At 37.6% G+C, this 14,895-nt stretch overlaps 1 protein-coding gene across 1 annotated transcript in view; it reads right to left on the bottom strand.

Moving 5' to 3' along the window:
- LOC110103189 (chaperone protein dnaJ 1, mitochondrial) overlaps nucleotides 1-14,895 on the bottom strand; it is a 79,798-nt gene that overhangs the window by 6,308 nt on the left and 58,595 nt on the right. Inside the window, exons 15-17 of the mRNA XM_028694365.1 lie at nucleotides 10,218-10,277; nucleotides 9,591-9,639; nucleotides 9,440-9,509 (exon numbers count right to left, since the gene is read on the bottom strand). Of these exons, the coding sequence (XP_028550198.1) occupies nucleotides 9,440-9,509; nucleotides 9,591-9,639; nucleotides 10,218-10,277 (179 nt within the window). The remainder of the gene's footprint in view (nucleotides 1-9,439; nucleotides 9,510-9,590; nucleotides 9,640-10,217; nucleotides 10,278-14,895) is intronic.

Consider the following 14,895-nt stretch of genomic DNA (forward strand, 5'->3'; position numbering starts at 1 on the left):
ATAAGCTTGTTGCTACTGAAAGTAGGTGTGCTAATGAGTCTCCTAGAGGCAGATATCTTGGCTTGCTGCAGCCAGAAGGCAACGATGTTTGAAAGGACAGCTGCACATTAACTGGAAAGCACTAGAGATGGCAGGTAGGCCCTTGGTTTCACGCATGTGTTCGAGGTTAGTCCAGTACTGACTAGTCCTACCCGTCAACTTCATTTCAGCAAATCGCACTTTTCTCGCTTCTAAGATATTATACCACTTGAAGTAACTATCCATACCCTCGAGCCAATCTAGGAAAACTAAAGGGTCTAGGGTGCCATCAAAGGATGAGGCATCAATCAATCCTAATATTTTTCAGCAATTGGGCATCATTATCTCCCCAAGTGGAGATTTTGTCCAACGGGCGCTTGATGGGGTCTTTGGTTGGAACGATAGTAGTCTCGAGGAGGTCCATAATCAGTACGAGCCTCTTCGGTATAAGGGGAAATAATGAGGTCTTGAAGGTGTATAGATTGCTGTATTCCCTAAACGTTCGATGTTATCTAGGCGTTCTCCTGCTTACCTCCTTAAGTCTGCTAACTCACCCTGGGTCTTTTTAATTTGTTGGGTAACTGTTCCTAATTGGCCTACAATCAAGTCTAGATTCCGCTGAATTTGCTCCAGATCCATGGGTAAACACTGGTGTGGTTAGGGTTGTTATGGGGTTGAGGACAACAAAGATGAGAAAAGTTCTACTCACTAGAATGACACTAATTGATGCAAGAATGTTTTGGACAGCAAGGTGAAACAGTAGTTTAAGTATCTATAACACTAGATATGCAATAATAAAATCCAAAGCTTAATATTTAGAAAGTTCACCAAGAGTTACCGTTCTTACTCACACTCATTATATGGCTTTAGGGGAGAGAAGCTTTCAGCACACTAAACGACGCCACTAAGATGGTGGCAACACCAACGGCTTTGATCCAAGAGAAGGTAGTCAGCGGTGGAGGAGTGGATCATCCAATGAGAAGCCAAGGTACTATGGGTTGTTGAATTTCAATCGTCTCGGCGAGGCAATAAAGGATTCGGTTGACTTCCACAGAGTCGTCGTATTCCCAATCCGGTTCGTAGAAAGGAGAAAGGAGGATATCGATTTCTCCTTGTGCGTTGTAGGCAAAACCGTGGTCAATCTCAGGATCGGCCATACACCAATGATGAGGAGGAACTTGTCTTCTTCTTTTGGCTTCCAAAGACATGAGAGGTGTAGGGTTTCCAAAGGGGAGGGGGACAAGTGGGAGGGGCGGCCAAACGGGAGATAGGAGGGGGACGGTTTGGATGGAGGCTTGGTTGGGTTAGAGAGGGGGAAGGAAAGTTTTAACCAAATCTGAAATTAATTTCAGATTCTAAGTAAATTTGGAGGGACTTAATTTGAAATTTGAATTCAAATTAAAGTGTGATTGGAAGCCTCAATATAAAGCAATGGGGAAAGCCCATTAATGGGGGGAGGCCGGCGGTATTATAAGAGGGAGGGGGATTTGGGAATAATTAGAGGAGCTTCATAATTGGTCTTTCTAATTTAGGAAGAGAATAAATCACTCCAATCCAATTTAAAATTAAATTGGGATTAGATTCAAGACTTTCCTAATATAGCTTTGTAATTTAGGAAACTATTTGAATTTCAAATTATTGAGATTAATTTCCCAAATCATTTAGGCTATTTTAGGTAAGTAGTAATTATGAGTTAATTCATCATTTAAGGAGAGGGGGATATGTGGCCGGCGGTGGAGCTTGGGGGTTTGGTAGGGAATTGGTGGTGGGGCCAAGATGCCCCACCGAGGCGTTTTTTACTGGAATTGCACAAAGGCGGGCCTCAAGGCGAGCCTCATATTGCGCAATTTTAAACCATGTATGGTCGGGTAAGGGGAAAATGAGGGCGTGGTGGAAGAGGGAGCAAGCCGGCAGCTGTGGGGGAGAGAGGAGAGAGGTCGGAGGAGACGAGAGAAGCTAAAATGGAGTCGCGAGCCTCGGACCCTTTTAAAGGATGACGGGTATTGCGATTGACCACACCTTGGGCCTTCTTTTTTTATTTTTACCTTGGGCCTTCCTTCTTCTCTCAAACATTCAACATTGAGGGAGACAAAGAAAATCAGAATTTTATTCAATCAATCATCATCACAATACATAAGAAGGGGTCATATATATAGGCCTCGACATGACAAAATAAAAGAGACTAAAAATGCACCTTGGGCTACAATAGCAAACTACTACCCATAGGGGTAAAATAAAAAAAATTGAAATATAAAAATAAATAATACATAAAGTGCATCAAAAGTAAACGCTCTCCATCATGGCCATCGATCTCTGAGGTTTCCTCTAATAAACGCGTCGGAATCTCTTGTCGATGTCCCCATCATTCTCCCCGGGTGGGAAAAAACTCAACCCTGTCGAGTGAACATATCGGGAGCTCTCGTATAGCTCTATCAGATCTGGATCCAACCTCTGCAGCTCATCCCGCTCAATCCACGTGTACTCTATTACCGGCTTTCCGTCCCAACAAACCAAGTACCATTGGCGCCCACCAACTTTAGTGGAAATGATTTCATTGTCAAGTATAGCTTCAACCTTCTCCGCATTAGGTAAATGAGGTAAATTGGGGAGTGGAGGTAGGTTGGGAATCTCACTGGGTGGGTTCACACAAGGCTCATCATGTAGTGGATTAATAGGGCTAAACTCAAGTCCCTCAAAGGTGACTAAATCTTCAATATTAAACGTAGGATTTATATTAAAACCTTTGAGAAGGCCTAGCACATAAGCATTACTGTTTATTTTTAAAATTATCTTAAAAGGCTATGCACTCCTAGCGTGCAACTTTTTAACGGCTCCTTGAGGGAACCGCTCTGGACGAATCTGTACCATTACAAAATCTCCAACTTCAAATTCTTTAAATCTTTTCTTACAATCAGCAATAAGCTTATAGTGAGCGTTGCTTTGTTAAATTCTTTTATTGATTTTCTTATGCAATTATTGGAGATGAGATGCGAATGCAGATGCAGACTCTGATGTTCTAATCTTAGGACACATGGGGATTAAATCTATAGGTTGTTTAGGCTTATACCCATACACAATCTCAACGGGACTTAGACTTGTGGTTCGGTTAACGGAATTGTTACAAGCAAACTCAGCTACTGGATGTTTGGAATCCCAATCTCTAGCATGTTCTCCTACTAAAGTCCTTAGAAGGTTACCCAGACTCCTATTAACAACTTCAGTTTGTCCATCAGTTTGGGGATGAAAAGCAGTGGAAAATTGGAGTTTCGTACCCATCTTGAGCGGGTAATCCAAAAGTAACTAGTGAACTTAACGTCTCGGTCAAAAATTTGGCAATCCAAGAAGCGTCAAATGTTTTAGAACACGAGAGGAAATGGGCCATTTTAGAAAAGCAATCGACGACCACACAGATTGAATCATATTTCCTAAGGGTCTTGGGCAGGCCTAAAACAAAATCCATACTCACATCCTGTCAAGGGCAATTAGGTACAGGGAGTGGTGTGTAGAGTTTCGTTTTTTTGTTTTCTCTACTTAGCTAGTTGACAAATATGGCATCTACTCACCAGCTTATTAATGTCGTGTTTCAGCCTAGGCTAATAGAATCGGTGTTCTACTGAAGCGATAGTTTTAGTTTGTCCAAAATGACCAGCGAGCCCTCCAGCTTGTATTTCCCATACAAGGAACTCTCTAAGCGACGTGTTAGGTATGCAAAATTTTTGGGATTTGAAAAGATATCCATCCTAAAAAAGAAATCATCGATTATTCGCTTACATCCAGTCGTTAGTAATGAGTATGTTTCTTAAAATCAGGGCAGTCTTTATAGTCTTCCTTAATCCGCTCAAATCCAATCACTTCAGCCCTCATTTCTTTAATGATCATTATTCGATGACTTAAGGCTTATGCAGCCTTATTTTCAAATCCTGCTTTGTGTCTAATAGTGTAAGTGTACTCTTGCAGGAACTAAACCCATCTTTCATGTCGGGCATTGAATTTCTTTTGAGAATTAATGTATCGTAATGCTTCATGATCTGAAAAAATTACAAAATCTTGCGGAAGTAGGTAGTGTCTCCAATACCTAAGAGAATGGATGATGGCATAAAACTCTTTATCATGGGTGGAGTATCGCTGTCGAATGTCGTTCAACTTTTTACTAAAGTAAGCGACTGGGTGTCCCTCTTGGTATAGGACTCCACCAATGCCAATTCCATAAGCATCACAGGTTACCTCAAAAACTTTAGAGAAATCAAGTAATTTCATAACTGGGGCCTCTACCATTCATTTTTTTATTTCCTCAAATGCCTTAGTGGCAGAAGTAGTCCAATGAAATTCTCCTTTCTTTAAGCAATTTGTTATTAGGGCCACTATAGCGCTAAAGTTCCTAATAAACCTCCGATAGAATGTGGCTAGTCCATGAAAACTCATAACATCTCTGATATTATTTGGTTCAGGCCACGCATTAATTGCTCGCACCTTCTCAGGATCAGCTGATATACCTTTCGAGGATATGATAAATCCAAGAAAAATTACATGATCAGTAAGGAACGTACACTTCTTAGGATTCACATACAATTGTTCTTTTCTCAAGACTTCACAAACTTGATTTAAATGATTGATATGTTGATCCACCGAATTACTATAGATCAGTATATCATCGAAGCAGACTACTACAAACTTTCCTAAGAAGGGTCTGAGGACTTGGGTCATAACTTTCATAAATGTTCTCGGTGCATTGCTCAGACCGAAAGGCATAACCGTCCATTCGTACAATCCATCCTTGATTTTAAAAGCAGTTTTTCATTCGTCTCCCGGGCAAATTCTAATTTGGTGATAGCCACTTTTAAGGTCAATCTTAGAAAATAAGGTGGCTCCTGTCATCATATTTAACATGTCATCTAGACCTGGGATGAGGAAACAATACTTGACCGTGATTTTGTTGATAGCGCGGCTATCAACACATTCTCTAAGATCCATCCCTTTTGGTGGTCAGAAGGGTGGAGACAGCACAAGGGCTAAGGCTCTCCTTGATGAAGTCACGTTGCAAGAGCTCGTCCACTTGTTTCTTCAGCTCAGCATGTTCCTTTGCAACATTCTTAATATTACTAGCTACTTTATTCCACATAACATTCGCTTCCTCATGCACATTCAAAATCTTAAGATCTCGAATCTTATTATAAAAAATAATTTTCTTAATTTTTTTAAGCCTCGATTTAATCTTAGATTAACGTTTTACTAATTTTTTCTTATTATGCTCCATCTTAAAATCCAAAATAATAAGCAATGTTGAGTACATAAACTTTCACTCTAAATAACTTTAAAATCTAAAAGATATGTTTTTCTTATAAGAAAATAATTCATCTGAGTTTTACTATATCCATTCTGATAAGTGATGAGATGCTCATCTCTTTTCTTAAATAAAATATTAGCAATTACAAAATCATAAGTAGAGCAAAATCTAATATAGTCTTACCACCTTTATTAGTCACTCCAAACCCATAGCCATCATGAATACTTTTAAAATCATCTACCTCTCTACCAACATGTTCATTTAAATCTCTTCCAATAAAAATTCTTTCTTCAAGAGGAATATTTTGAATTAATTCTTCTAAGTTATTCCCAAGGTTTAAAATTGCGTAATTAAGCCTCGAGGCGGTTTTCGTCTGTGAGGCGAGGCATAAGCCTCGAGGCGGTCTGAGGCGTAAGCCTCAAGGACACAGAATTGCATAAATGAATAATTAAGGGATTTAGCAGGAAAATAATAGCAATATTGTATCTTACAATAAAAACATCTAAATGATATATGAAAATAGTGGAAAGTAAGAAAGTAGATGCAATAAAATCATGTCCCAAAGTACAAAATCACAAAATATTAATTTAACAAAACTCCCAAAGTACAAAAAACATATAAAATGCAATCATATCCCATCACTAAATGGGTCTTCAAGGGAATCTTCTTCTCCAATTGTATCTATGAATGTTATGTCATCATTATCTTCAATATGACTCACTTTTCTCTTCCCTGTTCAATAAGAGAAAAGGTCATTAGCATGTTAATTACTCACTTGATATAAATATACTGCGATAGCATATAAGAAGTTGTGGAATACATTTACTTGATTGTTGTGCTGCAGAGCTAGTGGATGTGTGTGGTGTGGTACTAGTGGATGTGCCCACTTGATCTGCTTCGCCCCTCAAGACATCCACACTTAGATCTTCTAACTGTAAGTCTGATAATGGCAAATATGTCTCATCATTTATGAACCACTCATTATCAGACGACACATCATCACACACTAATGGGTCCTCATCATCCTTCAACCCCTTATTCCTCAACCTCCTCTCTCTCAACCTCTTGTTGTGCATAATATATATGAGAGGGTTCATTCTGAGTGTTGATAGCCGATTTCTTCTCTTTGTTTACACTTGGCTATATGTAATCCAGTTTCGCTCACACCCAGAAGAAGAACAAGTGAGGCCCAACACTCTTACAGCAAAACTCTATAACTCAGGGGTGGAATCACCAAATTGGATCCACCATTCAACTGTTTTCAAGAAAAAACATAATCAGAACTGAATAAAGTGTTTTGCATTTACAAAAATAATTATACCTGGAGATCGTTTAGAAATGGTTGCTTTTGCTGCATTCAAACCAAAAAATCCTCTTTATTCCGGAATAGAACAAGTTGTAAATCTGCAAGCTCCCTAATCTGGCCTTGCTCCAGGTAGGTTAGATCTTTCCATAACAGTAGAATTTAGCCATTCACATAATCGTAGACTGCACTAAGGTCTCGTGCTCAAAATGGCATAAGTTACAGTAGTCCAAAATATTTATCCTTCAGAATTATCTTTCTTATTTCCTTCCCCTCACTCTTCTTCCCCAAGCAGATTTAAAGCTCATTCATAGATGTAAACATTGCTTCCAAAGGTTGCCTCACCTCCATCAAGCTCTGCAGTGTCAAATAGGATTGTGCAAAACCTATAGTTCACAGTACACAAGTATATTTGCAATGAACAAATTTAAGAACATACCTAGTAGTGCGGGCGAATGATTTTCTTTCTTGAAACTTTCTCATCAAGCTTAAGAACCCAGATGATTGGTAGATTGAAATCTTTGTAATCCTTCTCGCCCTAAGAAAGATAGCACTCTTTGTCTGATGTAAGTCACCAAGCATCCTCCAAAATGAGATCGATACAATTATGCTGCGCCGGCGTGTCATATATAGTGTTCCTCTTCTTCCATCAACATCTGACACCTGCTTGTATGCACTGCATTACAGTCACTACCTGGAACAACCAATTGCTCCCCAATTCTCCTCAATAACCCCATCAAGTAAATTGAAAATGATGTAGCATTTTTCTACCTCCTCTGAAGCACGACTGGATCGTAAGAACCACCGTGTCATAGGATGTTGTTACAAGGATGTTAATCAAGCTCCTGCTCTTTCATTTAACAAATCATTCTGACATAATAGTCCACACCAGTTCAATCCATTCCTTTTAATCTCCTGAATGCTCACTCTGTAGTCTGCAGCTCCTCTTTAAATCCCATGTTAGCAACCATACATGAAGGTGCCTTCAACCCTCTTCCATACATATCCTACAGACCGGCAACATACTGAAGTGGGCAAGGCGATTGTAATGCAAATGTAAATGGTATTTTATGCATTCTCAAAAAAAAAGAAACTCCCAAATGTCCATATGCAAACTGTCGCCGACCCTCTCTAGTACCAGCTGCAGGCATCATCTCTGCTTCTCCTCTATCCGCTCCTGGAGTAGTCATATACTGATCCATAGGACCCCGTGCACCTCTACTATGTATAGTGGAGGAAGAGCCCTTTCCACTCTCGCTCCCAAAATAAGCATCATGCTCGACCCTTTCATCAAATTGCTCATGTTGTAAGTGTTTAGCAGTGGTAGTTTTCTTCATGTAAGCACTTATTTCTTCCTTCACATTGTCCGACACTTTTGCACACGGTGCTACGTTCTTGTGAGAGCATGATAAGTGCTCCTTCATGTGGGTTACTCCGCCCTTCACCACTTTCTCACAAAAATTGCATTTTAAATAGACTTACGTTTTCTTGCCCCCTCCTACGTCAACTTGCACGCTATATTTCCAAGAAGGGTCACGCCGCAATGACGTATTCGCCTTTTCTTTACCTCTAACCTTGTCTCCTAAAGCAAAAAACCAAATACACAAAAAAACAATTAAAAAAAAAACTAAACCCTATTTTTTCTTAAACTTGAAAAATATAACCCTAAACTTAATAAAAATACCTAAAATCCAATGTGGAGTACTCCTAGAGGGCGGCCGGAAGTTTCAACTTCGCTGGAGAGAGGCAGCGCCGGCGGGAGAAGCGGCGGGAAGGAGGCCGACACTTGCGGGAGCTCTGTTTCGCGAACTGGAGCGTGCGGGAGCTCTGTTTCGCGAACTAGAGGGGGAAAAATCGGGTCCGTTCGGGTATAGGGAGAGAAAAGGATTCAATTTAAGTGAGTGGGCCCTATCCCAGTGAGGCGTACGCCTCACCAGGAATTGCGCAATTGCACATCTGAGGCGCGCCTCAGTCCCAGTGAGGCGTACGCCTCTGTAAGAGGTGGAATTGCGTAGGTTTCGAGGCGTTTTTGGGAGGAATTGCGCAGAGGCGCGCCTCTAATTGCGCAATTTTAAACAGAGGTTATTCCAAAATTTTAATTTTAAACACGTAATCAAAGCTACTTGAGGAGCATAAACACTTATAATATTAATAATTTTAACATCAACAATAATCTTCAAAGCAATAATTTTGTCTCCAATTCTATCAATTTTTATAATATTATCCTTCAAACTCTGATCTATAATCACATACACCATTTCTAGTACGACTTCTACCAGAATATCAAAGTTTAAATCCTAAACTAATAATCTCCTTAGCCTTCTCTCCAGCCCATTTAATTTCTTGAATGCATAAAATATTTATCTTACTATGAATCATAATATCAATCAATTCCACTAATTTTCATGTAAGAGAACCTACATCCGAAGATCCAATATGAATTCTAATTTCATAGACTAGCTTATTTGCCCACATCAGTCCATGATGTGGGAAGAATTACCAATTTAACACTGCATGCAGGCGCCGATGTAGCGGCCTTGCACACTTCTCGTTATATTCAAGTCATACAGCGCGTCGCTTCCAAGAAACGACATAGCATTAACACAATATATTAAAGAATCTATGTCATGATTATTCGACAAGTTTTACGCTTGTTGTCGACTATCTAACGCAACCCTCCACTTTTCTCATCCAGGACTTGGGATCTAACAATGGCAGTGTTGCAACCAAGAATTACTGCAATGTAACAAAAATTTTGACAAGTTGAATGCATCGAATCTAACAATACTAGTGAAGCTAACAAGCCATAAAAGCAGTAAGGATGATGTGCTTACAAAGGAAAGTGCACACGGAATCTAACATACTGATCACCATGACTGGAAGACCCAATATGCTTTGGCAGACCTGATAGAACAACAATATCAAGAAAGCAATTATAAGCATCACTACATCAGAATGAGGAAGGATAAATCAAAATAAGTGTACCTCTGCCCCTCAATGCCAATAGTTGGCCTGGCTGTACTCCCTTTGGTATCTAACAAGAGAAATAATAAACAACACACATGATTTCACTAGATATATCAGCACAAAAATCAAGAAAAGAAAAAACATGCAAACTAACATGGAAGCTTCATAATGAGCTGTAAAATCACCAAGTAAAGAATATTAATCTTTTGAAAAATGAATACATACAAAAACAAGATGGAATTTCTGAAGATAGCATATGCCCAAAAACAGTAGTACATGGATAAGAGTGATCTTTGACGTGCTACTCTTGCTACTTGACATATTTTTTCCTTTAATGGAGCTGGCGAACGGGCGGAGATATGGGAGCAGCTGTGTGGACTTGCTATTTACCAACATGGCTAGAAGTGTTGCCCAAAAACAAGACCAACATAAATACATTCAAAACGTAATGTACCACTCAATAGGAGTGCACGGCAGAAAGATTCACAAAGCAGGCCCCAAATAGATGGGAAAATACTAATGACGGTGTGATGTTGATGATTATGAAATCAACAAAGACAAGTTCTACAACAAGTTGCACGACTTCAATAAACTCAAATGGTCACAGGGAAGATATGAAGGGAATCAAAGGACTTTCTTGATTACGTCTCCATCTCTATTGGCACTAGATGCTCTTCCCCTTCCAGATATAAATAGTGAAGCTTCCTGGCACGGAAAAGAGACTTCACTGGAAACATGGGAATATAAGAAAACTATATTTAACTGAATTAAATGATTCTTTGAAAGAAACAAAGAACGGTGTTGGAATCAAGCTTATACCTCAAAATGGACTATACAAAGTTCAAATAAAAGCTAATATGTAACAGAATTCTCCCTCACGATATGTACGGATGTAAATGATGTAGAACTGAAGAATTTTTTCTTGAGATAAAACATTTAGGAATATATATATATATATATATATAGAAAGAGAGAGTGAGAGAGAGAGAGAGAGAGAAATATATGCTGAAAGAAAAATCTATTATTTTAGAAGCAAAAAAATCCCAAAATAGTCCCCATACTATTCATGCATGGTCAATTTAATCCCAAAGTATCACATTACCCCAATTTAGTCCCTCAGCTATACAAAATTGATCCAAAAATAGTCCTTGTTATAATTGTAATATAAAATTGATCACAATTAAGTCCCTCGACTTTGCAAAATTGATCCCAATATAGTTCCTCGACTTCACAAAACTAATCCAAATTTAGTCCCAAAAGAACCATATTAGATCAATTTTATATGGTCAACAACAACAACAACAACAAGCCTTTATCTCACTAGGTGGGGTCGGCTACATGAATCCTTTTTATCCATTGTGTCCTATTAAAAGTCAAATTCTCGTTTAAATATAATAAAGAAAGGTCATTCCTAATATTTTCTAACCAAGTCTTTTTAGGTCTGCCTCTACCTTTCTTAACATAAGTCAAATCTAATACATCTACTTTCCTAACTGGGTCATCGGAAGGCCGCCATTTTATGTGACCAAACCATCTAAGGCGACTCTCTCAAATCTTATCTTCTACTGGAGCTACTCCAACCTTTTCACGTATATGCTCATTTCGTATCATATCTCTAAGGGTAAAGCCACTCATCACCTGAGCATCCTCATCTATGCCACACTTAACTTAGTATTATGCTTCTCTTTTAATGGCCAACATTTGACACCATAAATCATTGCAGGCCTCACCACCATCTTATAGAATTTTCCCTTAAGTTTGAGTGGTATTTTTCTATTACATAGCAAGCCCGATGCATTCCTCCACTTCAACCATCCAACTTGAATTCTGCTGATAATATCACCATTTATATCACCATCACTGTGAATAATAGATCCCATATATCTAAAACGTGTACTCTTATTAATAACTTGATCGCCCAATGTCACAATCCCCTCACTAGGTCTATTACTATTAAAATTACACTATATATTCCGTTTTAGATCTACTCAAGCAAAAACCTTTAAACTCCAAGATTGACCTCCATAATTCAAGTTTACCTTCAACTCCCTCTCTAGTCTTATCAACAAGAAGAATATCATCAGCCAAAAGCATACACCAAGGTATATCATCTTGCAAATGTCTAGTGAGAACATCCATGACTAAAGCAAAAAGATATGGGCTTAAGGCTGATCCTTGATGTAATCCAACTGAAATAGGAAAATACTTTGTCAAACCACCTTATGTTAGAACACAAGTAATAGCTCCTGCATACATATCTTTAATGATTTGAATATAAGCATTATTAACTCATTTCTTTTCAAGAACTCTCCATAGCACTTCTCTTGGAACTTTACCATATGTTTTTTTTATAAATCAATAAATATCATATGTAGATCCTCCTTATTTTCTCTATATTTCTCCATCAAACCTCTTAATAAATGTATGGCTTCCATCAGTCATCCTACCCGTCATGAATTCAAATTGATTTTGAGAAACATTAGTATCACGCCGCAACCTATGCTCCATAACTCGCTCCCATAGTTTTAAAGTATGACACATTAACTTAATTCATCTATAATTCGCACAATCTTGTGATTCTTAAAAATAAGAATTAACACACTCATTCTCCACTCATCTGGCATCTTTTTAGTCTTCAAAACAATATTAAAAAGTTTAGTAAGCCAAGAAATTCGTTCATCTCCTAAGCATTTTCACACCTCTATTGGAATATCATCAGGTCCAACAACTTTTCCACCTTTTATTTTCTTTAAAGTCTCTCTAACTTCAGTTTTACTAATACGCCAATAAACACAGAAATCTTTATTTTCATTTGCTAAGGTTACTACAGTCAATCTTATTTCACAATCTTCATTAAAAAGTTTAGCAAAATATGTCATCCACCTTTGTTGAATATCATCTTCTAAGAAAAGTATTTTTTGATCTTCATCCTAAATACACTTCACTTGAACTAAATCCTTACTACTCCTATCTCTTTGTTTGACTAATTTATACATATATCTTTTCTCTCTCCTTAGTATCTAATCTATTATATAAATCACTAAAAGCTAAGGTCTTTGTATCTCATATTGCTTTCTTAAATTCCTTACGAGCCTCTTTATATCTTTCTCAATTATCAGAGTTTTTAAAATTAAACCAATTTTTATAACAAATCTTCTTATTTTTAATCTTTTCTTGCACATTTGGATTGCAACACCAACTATTTTTACTATTAGGAGCTTTTCCCTTTGATACTCCAAACACATCTTTTGCAATATTTTTAATATCACTAGCCACTTTTTCCCACATAACATTAGCATCCTCATGCACAGACAAAATCTTAAGATCTAAAATCTTATTCTAAAAAATATTTTTGTTAATATTCTTTAAATGCCCCCATCTAATCTTATAATATTGTTTTACTTTATTTTTTATTTTTTGCCCCTTTATCTTAAAGTCCAAAACTAATAATCGATATTGGGTACATAAATTTTCACTCGGAATAACTTTACAATCTTTGCAATCTAAACGGTCTAATTTTCTTATAAGAAAATAGTCAATTTTATACATCAATTTTATATGATCAAGAGACTAAATTGAAGCAATGTTATATTCTGGGACAAAAATGGACATAGACGAGTAGTCAGGGTCTACTTTTAGATTTAACCCATTTTAGAAGTATAATAGTCATTCTCCTCACGCATTCATCACCATACATCACAACTTGTGATAACAGATTAAACCACTCTTCCAGTTCTAACTCTAGGTTGAAGCCAGCATAAGTGATATAATGAAGGGAATCCAAGTTTGCTTTATTTTTATATTTTGCAATATCTCAAGCAAAAGTCAAGGAGAGGGACTTAATATTTTTTGCCACTTCTTTTTCAGGATTTTTTCCCAAGTTGCTTATTCCATATATCACCTCCTCTGCTTTCTCCTTTTAAAATCCCAATCACCATTGTGCATCAGTATTTTTCATCTGAAAAACATCAATTTTCTTCTGATCAGCAAAGACAGATCAAGTTTATGACACTTCATGATTAATTCTCTCTGGATAGCAGTTGAGAAGTTATGAATTTCTTAATCTTGTTACTCACGACTAAAATTGTCCTTATGTATTGGGCTTTTGCTAAGATTTCTTAGAAATTATGGGGAGAGTTGAGGTCTTGGGAAGATAAAGAATTGTGGGGGAATGTGTAGTAGAATTTCAAAGGGGTTTAAGGGGTCTTGGGATTGAGGGAGGCAATGATTTAGAGTTGGTTGAGCCCTATATGGAGGAGGGGGAATTGCGTTGGGAGACAAAAGTAGGAGTACAACAACAACACAACAATAACAACAACATCAAGCCTTTGTCCCACTACATGGGGTTGGCTACATGAATCCTTTTTCTCCATTGTGTCCTGTTAAAAGTCAAATTCTCATTTAAATTTAATAAAGAAAGATCATTTCTAATATTTTCTAACCAAGTCTTTTTTAGGTTTACCTCTACCTTTCTTAACATAAGTCAAACCAAATACCTCTATTTTCCTAACCAAGTCATTGGGAGGCCGTTGTTTTATGTGACAAAACCATCTAAGGAGAACCTCTCTAATCTTATCTTCCACTAGAACTACTCTAACTTTTTCACGTATATGCTCATTTTATATCCTATCTCTAAGGGTAAAGCCACTCATCCACCTGAGCATCCTCATCTCTGCAACATTTAACTTATTATGCTTCTCTTTTAATGGCTAACATTCAGCACCATAAAGCATTGCAGGTCTCACCACCATCTTATAGAATTTTCCCTCAAGTTTAAGGGGGACTTTTCTATCACACAACAAGCCCGATGCAATCCACCACTTCAACCATCCAACTCGAATTCTACTGATAATATATCCATCTATTTCACCATCTCTTTGAACAATAGATTCAAGATATCTAAAATGTGTACTCTTATTAATGACTTGATCGCCCAAAATCACAATCCCCTCACTAGATCATTACTGCTAAAATTACACTGCATATATTCAATTTTAGATCTACTCAAGCGAAAACCTTTGGACTCTAAGGTTGACCTCCATAATTCATGTTTACCTTTAACTCCCTCTCTAGTCTTATCAACAAGAAGAATATCATCAACAAAAAGCATACACCAACATACATCCTCTTGCAAATGTCTAGTGAGAACATCCATGATTAAAGCAAAAAGATATGGGCTTAAGGTTGATCCTTGATGTAACCCAACCGAAATAGAGAAATACTTGGTCAAACCACCTTGTGTTTGAACACAAGTAATAGCTCCTGCACTCCTTTTTTTTTTCAAGAAATCTCCATAGCACTTCTCTTGGAACTTTATCATATG

The sequence above is a fragment of the Dendrobium catenatum genome, unplaced genomic scaffold (assembly GCF_001605985.2).
Source record: "Dendrobium catenatum unplaced genomic scaffold, ASM160598v2 fragScaff_scaffold_465, whole genome shotgun sequence".
In the NCBI taxonomy this organism is placed as follows: domain Eukaryota; kingdom Viridiplantae; phylum Streptophyta; class Magnoliopsida; order Asparagales; family Orchidaceae; genus Dendrobium; species Dendrobium catenatum.